The 7,931-nt window shown below is 48.0% G+C and overlaps 1 protein-coding gene across 1 annotated transcript; it reads left to right on the top strand.

Annotated features, from left to right (window-relative positions):
• The first annotated feature begins 5,077 nt into the window (after positions 1-5,077).
• On the top strand, positions 5,078-5,806 carry LOC139419803 (uncharacterized). Its single transcript, XM_071169787.1, has one exon. The coding sequence runs from the start codon at positions 5,078-5,080 to the stop codon at positions 5,804-5,806; it is 729 nt and encodes a 242-aa protein (XP_071025888.1).
• The last annotated feature ends 2,125 nt before the right edge of the window (positions 5,807-7,931 follow it).

Consider the following 7,931-nt stretch of genomic DNA (forward strand, 5'->3'; position numbering starts at 1 on the left):
TAGAGGGTAAGACAGGACAAAACACACCAATAGAGGGTAAGACAGGACAAAACCCACCAATAGAGGGTAAGACAGGACAAAACCCACCAATAGAGGGTAAGACAGGACAAAACCCACCAATAGAGGGTAAGACAGGACAAAACCCACCTATAGAGGGTAAGACAGGACAAAACCCACCAATAGAGGGTAAGACAGGACAAAACCCACCAATAGAGGGTAAGACAGGACAAAACCCACCTATAGAGGGTAAGACAGGACAAAACCCACCAATAGAGGTTAAGACAGGACAAAACCCACCAATAGAGGGTAAGACAGGACAAACCCCACCAATAGAGGGTAAGACAGGACAAAACCCACCTATAGAGGGTAAGACAGGACAAAACCCACCAATAGAGGGTAAGACAGGACAAAACCCACCAATAGAGGGTAAGACAGGACAAAACCCACCAATAGAGGGTAAGACAGGACAAAACCCACCTATAGAGGGTAAGACAGGACAAAACCCACCAATAGAGGGTAAGACAGGACAAAACCCACCTATAGAGGGTAAGACAGGACAAAACCCACCAATAGAGGGTAAGACAGGACAAAACCCACCAATAGAGGGTAAGACAGGACAAAACCCACCAATAGAGGGTAAGACAGGACAAAACCCACCAATAGAGGGTAAGACAGGACAAAACCCACCAATAGAGGGTAAGACAGGACAAAACCCACCTATAGAGGGTAAGACAGGACAAAACCCACCAATAGAGGGTAAGACAGGACAAAACCCACCTATAGAGGGTAAGACAGGACAAAACCCACCTATAGAGGGTAAGACAGGACAAAACCCACCAATAGAGGGTAAGACAGGACAAAACCCACCAATAGAGGGTAAGACAGGACAAAACCCACCAATAGAGGGTAAGACAGGACAAAAGTATGTTCTGCCCCCAAGAACCACAACACCCAGGCAAAGGACTATAGTCTCTACCTAACTCAGAGCCCAGGTTAGCCCCTAGAGACTATAGTCCACCTACCTCAGAGTCCAGGACCTATTGAGACTATAGTCTCTACCTAACTCAGAGCCCAGGTTAGCCCCTAGAGACTATAGTCTCTACCTAACTCAGAGCCCAGGTTAGCCCCTAGAGACTATAGTCCCTACCTAACTCAGAGCCCAGGACCTATAGATACTATAGTCTACCTAACTCAGAGCACAGGTTAGCCCCTAGAGACTATAGTCTACCTAATTCAGAGCACAGGTTAGCCCCTAGAGACTATAGTCTACCTACCTCAGAGCCCAGGACCTATAGATACTACAGCCCTAAAGACCAGAGCTCAGGACCAATAGAGACTACAGCCCCTAAAGACCAGAGCTCAGGGCCTATAGACACTACATCCCTAAAGACCAGAGCTCAGGATCTATAGAGACTACAGCCCTAAAAGACAAGAGCCCAGAACCATCACAACCTTTTGGATAAGTAAGGCAAGACAAGATTTCATACAAATAACTCATCATTGATCTCTGTCATTCAATCGAGCATCCCATATTGCACCCTAATCCCTATGTAGTGCACTATAGATTGCTGCAGCTGTACATAGTCCATCTGTAAATATCCCACCCAATTTACCTACCTCATCCCCATACTGTTTTTATTTACTTTTCTGCTCTTTTGCACACCAGTATCTCTACTTGCACATCATCATCTGCTCATTTATCACTCCAGTATTAATCTGCTAAATTGTAATTTTTTGCTCCTATGGCCTATTTATTGTCTACCTCCTCACGCCATTTTGCACACAATGTATATAGACTTTATTTTTTCTACTGTGTCATTGACTTGCTTATTGTGTTATTGGCTTGTTAATGGTTTACTCCATGTGTAACTCTGTGTTGTTGTCTGTTCACACTGCTTTGCTTTTATCTTGGCCAGGTCACAGTTGTAAATGAGAACTTGTTCTCAACTGGCCTACCTGGTTAAATAAAGGTGTTCTCAACTGGCCTACCTGGTTAAATAAAGGTGTTCTCAACTGGCCTACCTGGTTAAATAAAGGTGTTCTCAACTGGCCTACCTGGTTAAATAAAGGTGTTCTCAACTAGCCTACCTGGTTAAATAAAGGTGTTCTCAACTGGCCTACCTGGTTAAATAAAGGTGAAATAAATGTTTGTTTTTTTAAACTAGTTTTGACCAGGGCCCATATGGCTTTGTAATGTACCATATAAGGAATAAGGACACAGACCAGGAGATTCACCTCTCCAGGTGAACTCTGTGTCTAACCTTAGAAGGGTCAAAGTTCGTCGCCGTGGCGACGAGTCCCCGTATCTATAATGCATGGGTGTCATTAGGGACTGTTACAACGTGGCATTTTGGCGCAGTGATTGACAGGTGGAGGTCTGAGTCAGGATTGTCGTTAGTAACCATACCTGTCTATGTTACCGACGGTGACGCACGAGGGGTTATAGAATACACAGGTGTTACGGAACTGATCATTTAATTCACTATGTACAGGGTCAAGTTAGCTTTTTCACAACGCAGGACCATCGAAGAAAGATACATCGCTAATTGACATTTACTGTAATTGAATCTGGCCCTGGAGGCAGCTCTGCAGAGGGGTCACTAGCTGGCACAGTCACAAAGTCATACAATCTGATTTTAAACCTAACCCACTAGGCTACCTGCCACAAAATGCAACATATTTGGCAGAAAATGGCTGTGTTTTCATCAGATGATAACAGACGTGGAACAATATTTGGCTAGCAGCCTCACATACTATATACCTGGGTAAATGTACTGTACAGGTCAGTATCACTGAGAGTGACCTAGCTAGCACTAGACAGTCAGATATATACCTGGGTAAAGGTACTGTACAGGTCAGTATCACTGAGAGTGACCTAGCTAGCACTAGACAGTCAGATATATACCTGGGTAAAGGTACTGTACAGGTCAGTATCACTGAGAGTGACCTAGCTTAGCACTAGACAGTCAGATATATACCTGGGTAAAGGGACTGTACAGGTCAGTACCACTGAGAGTGACCTAGCTTAGCACTAGACAGTCAGATATATACCTGGGTAAAGGTACTGTACAGGTCAGTATCACTGAGAGTGACCTAGCTTAGCACTAGACAGTCAGATATATACCTGGGTAAAGGTACTGTACAGGTCAGTATCACTGAGAGTGACCTAGCTTAGCACTAGACAGTCAGATATATACCTGGGTAAAGGGACTGTACAGGTCAGTATCACTGAGAGTGACCTAGCTTAGCACTAGACAGTCAGATAAATACCTGGGTAAAGGGACTGTACAGGTCAGTATCACTGAGAGTGACCTAGCTTAGCACTAGACAGTCAGATATATACCTGGGTAAAGGTACTGTACAGGTCAGTATCACTGAGAGTGATCTAGCTTAGCACTAGACAGTCAGATATATACCTGGGTAAAGGGACTGTACAGGTCAGTATCACTGAGAGTGACCTAGCTTAGCACTAGACAGTCAGATATATACCTGGGTAAAGGTACTGTACAGGTCAGTATCACTGAGAGTGACCTAGCTAGCACTAGACAGTCAGATATATACCTGGGTAAAGGTACTGTACAGGTCAGTATCACTGAGAGTGACCTAGCTTAGCCCTAGACAGTCGTATTCTACCATTTACCCAGGTACATGTCTATGTCAATTATCTCCTGGTTCTGTCTCTCACACCTGATGCACAAACACACACACATTCACGTACAGACATATCGACTCCTTCTCCCAACTCACACTCTTCTCACTCTACCTTCAACCCTCACCCTGTCTCCCCCAATCCCACTCCCAACCCTCACCCTGTCTCCCCCAATCCCACTCCCTCTCTTCCTGTCTCCCCCAATCCCACTCCCTCTCTTCCTGTCTCCCCCAATCCCACTCTTCCTGTCTCCCAACCCTCACCCTGTCTCCCCCAATCCCACTCCCTCTCTTCCTGTCTCCCCCAATCCCACTCCCTCTCTTCCTGTCTCCCCCAATCCCACTCCCTCTCTTCCTGTCTCCCCCAATCCCACTCCCTCTCTTCCTGTCTCCCCCAATCCCAATCCCTCTCTTCCTGTCTCCCCCAATCACACTCCCTCTCTTCCTGTCTCCCCCAATCACACTCCCTCTCTTCCTGTCTCCCCCAATCCCACTCTTTCACACTACAGATCTCCAGGTTTGTCACTCCCACACATGAACTGGCTTTTTCCACTTGGTTAGACATTTGTTACACACACACATTTTTACACAGTACGTGTGAGAATTCATCTCCATCGCTTTTAAACCCTCTGAGTCTCTACCATTCCCTCCCTCTTTCCCATTCCCCTCCAGTCCCTCTTTCTCCCCCCCTCTCTCATTCCTTCCCCCCCCCCCCCCCCTCTCCCCCCCATTCTCTCCCTCCCCCATTCTCTCCCTCCCTCGCCTGGCTGGTATCCTTCTCACCAGCTGATTTGACTAATTTTCCTCTCTGACCTTGACCTCCCCAGCCCTCTGATTGGCAGCTCTCCATCCGCTCATCTCGGATTGGCAGGTGTCCCAGGAAACCATGCCCCTTTTTAAATGATCGTCAGGTTGTCTTCCTCGCCTCAGTGAATCGGCACCGTTTGCTCACTCTTCCTCTTCCTCTGACAGTTGTGATGACAGACTGAAACACAGACTTCAGCAGAGTCCCATACTTGTGTCATTTCAGACAGAAATTATTTCAGAAAAAGAGATCGCTGATGAGGTCATAAAGCCAAGGGAAGATATTATATTTACACTTTAATACATAAAGAAACTACCATCAACACTATGTACATTTCTGGTCATTTAGCAGATACTCTCATCATCCAGAGAAACTGACAGTCAGTACATTCAACTGAGTTTAGTAGGAGAAAACAATGACGTCACAGCAAACTAGATCCTACTGTATGACACTTGACACTTATCAGGGTTTGGGATCAATTCCATTTCAATTCAGAAAAGTAGACCAGATTCCAATTCCACGTGTTCTTTAATTGAAAAGCATTGGAAGATAAATTGGACAACAACAAAACAAAATGGTCTTGGATGCTTCTGTAAAATAAAATATTGGTTCCAGTCAACAGCAATGGAGTCAAGAGGGGGCACCCCCCCCCCCACCACCCAGTCAAGAGGGGGCACCCCCCCACCACCCAGTCAAGAGGGGGAACCCCCCCCCACCACCCAGTCAAGAGGGAGCACCCCCCACCACCCAGTCAAGAGGGGGCACCCCCCACCACCCAGTCAAGAGGGGGCACCCCCCACCACCCAGTCAAGAGGGGGCACCCCCCTCCACCCAGTCAAGAGGAGCACCCCCCACCACCCAGTCAAGAGCACCCCCCACCACCCAGTCAAGAGGGGCACCCCCCACCCAGTCAAGAGGGGCACCCCCCACCCAGTCAAGAGGGGCACCCCCCACCCAGTCAAGAGGGGCACCCCCCACCCAGTCAAGAGGGGCACCCCCCACCCAGTCAAGAGGGGCACCCCCCACCCAGTCAAGAGGGAGCACCCCCACCACCTAGTCAAGAGGGAGCACCCCCCACCACCCAGTCAAGAGGGGCACCCCCCACCACCCAGTCAAGAGGGGGCACCCCTACTACCCAGTCAAGAGGGAGCACCCCCACCACCCAGTCAAGAGGGGCACCCCCCACCCAGTCAAGAGGGGCACCCCCCACCCAGTCAAGAGGGGCACCCCCCACCCAGTCAAGAGGGGCACCCCCCACCCAGTCAAGAGGGACACCCCCCACTTAGCCGTGTGAAGAATATCATGGAGGACTCGTCACATGGGAAAAGTTTAACCCCATTGATTTGGAGGTAATCAGTGGCGTAGCTCAGGTACGCTCTCCACTCGTGTCTGAGCTAATCTCATGCTATTCTGCACATTTTGCTACGAGGCAGAGAGAAAACCATGTCGTTTTAAAGCCAACTTCCTGTGGTTCTAAACAGTTTGCCGTGGTTTGCATTGGGACCTGCTCTGGCTACGTTGTTGTTGTTGTGGTGTAACTGAGGGAGAGATTGCTAGCCTACCTGATGCTGTCGGTTGTTTCATCAACTCTAGGACTGTAATATATATAACATGAGAGCTGAAACAAATTGACTGATTTTATCTTTAACTTAACTTTTGTATAGACATTCTCTTTCTCTAAGCTCATCTAAAAAGGAGAGAGAGAGACCACCCCAAACAAACCGATCTAACGTTATTAAACAAGCACCATTCGTCACAGTAGCCTGGTTCTCTACAAGTAGAGCAGAGGCAGTGTAATGTTCTCTACAAGTAGAGCAGAGGCAGTGTAATGTTCTCCACAAGTAGAGCAGAGGCAGTGTAATGTTCTCCACAAGTAGAGCAGAGGCAGTGTAATGTTCTCCACAAGTAGAGCAGAGGCAGTGTAATGTTCTCTACAAGTAGAGCAGAGGCAGTGTAATGTTCTCTACAAGTAGAGCAGAGGCTGTGTAAAGTAGTGAATGAACATGTGTAGAATATCCCTGCTGAGAAAAACAAAACAGCATCGCTGGTGACCATCTGTTTACGGGCTGGGGCTTGGGGAAGTGTATTAGTGGGGCTTGGGGAAGTGTATTAGTGGGGCTTGGGGAAGTGTATTAGTGGGGCTTGGGGAAGTGTATTAGTGGGGCTTGGGGAAGTGTATTAGTGGGGCTTGGGGAAGTGTATTAGTGGGGCTTGGGGAAGTGTATTAGTGGGGCTTGGGGCTGTGTATTAGTGGGGCTTGGGGCTGTGTATTAGTGGGGCTTGGGGCTGTGTATTAGTGGGGCTTGGGGAAGTGTATTAGTGGGGCTTGGGGAAGTGTATTAGTGGGGCTTGGGGAAGTGTATTAGTGGGGCTTGGGGAAGTGTATTAGTGGGGCTTGGGGAAGTGTATTAGTGGGGCTTGGGGAAGTGTATTAGTGGGGCTTGGGGAAGTGTATTAGTGGGGCTTGGGGAAGTGTATTAGTGGGGCTTGGGGAAGTGTATTAGTGGGGCTTGGGGCTGTGTATTAGTGGGGCTTGGGGCTGTGTATTAGTGGGGCTTGGGGCTGTGTATTAGTGGGGCTTGGGGCTGTGTATTAGTGGGGCTTGGGGAAGTGTATTAGTGGGGCTTGGGGAAGTGTATTAGTGGGGCTTGGGGAAGTGTATTAGTGGGGCTTGGGGAAGTGTATTAGTGGGGCTTGGGGAAGTGTATTAGTGGGGCTTGGGGAAGTGTATTAGTGGGGCTTGGGGAAGTGTATTAGTGGGGCTTGGGGAAGTGTATTAGTGGGGCTTGGGGAAGTGTATTAGTGGGGCTTGGGGAAGTGTATTAGTGGGGCTTGGGGCTGTGTATTAGTGGGGCTTGGGGAAGTGTATTAGTGGGGCTTGGGGAAGTGTATTAGTGGGGCTTGGGGAAGTGTATTAGTGGGGCTTGGGGAAGTGTATTAGTGGGGCTTGGGGAAGTGTAGTAGTGGGGCTTGGGGAAGTGTAGTAGTGGGGCTTGGGGAAGTGTAGTAGTGGGGCTTGGGGAAGTGTAGTAGTGGGGCTTGGGGAAGTGTATTAGTGGGGCTTGGGGAAGTGTATTAGTGGGGCTTGGGGAAGTGTATTAGTGGGGCTTGGGGAAGTGTATTAGTGGGGCTTGGGGCTGTGTATTAGTGGGGCTGATGAAAATTACAGGCCTCTCTCATCTTTTTAAGTGGGAGAACTTGCACAATTGGTGGCTGACTAAATACTTTTTTGCCCCACTGTATATATAGATAGCAATATTGTTCCTATATGAATTGTAGCTACTTTCGAGGCACATGTTGTACTCTATAAACACCTATTTAACCCTGTAAAGACCATCTTTTTATTTTAAAAAATCTAAATGTATATACTTCTGCCTTCTCAAAAAGGTCAACAGGTCACTGTGCAATAACGAGCAGTAATTTTCTCGAATGTCTAGCTAGCGATCTTTTATTGTAGGCTAGTTTGCAGCAGCAGGTG

This window comes from Oncorhynchus clarkii, chromosome 10, assembly GCF_045791955.1.
Source record: "Oncorhynchus clarkii lewisi isolate Uvic-CL-2024 chromosome 10, UVic_Ocla_1.0, whole genome shotgun sequence".
NCBI classification, from domain to species: domain Eukaryota; kingdom Metazoa; phylum Chordata; class Actinopteri; order Salmoniformes; family Salmonidae; genus Oncorhynchus; species Oncorhynchus clarkii.

Coding starts and splice junctions, on each gene's coding strand:
- LOC139419803 (XM_071169787.1), top strand. CDS start 5,078: ATGGAGTCAAGAGGGGGCACCCCCCCCCCCACCACCCAGTCAAGAGGG.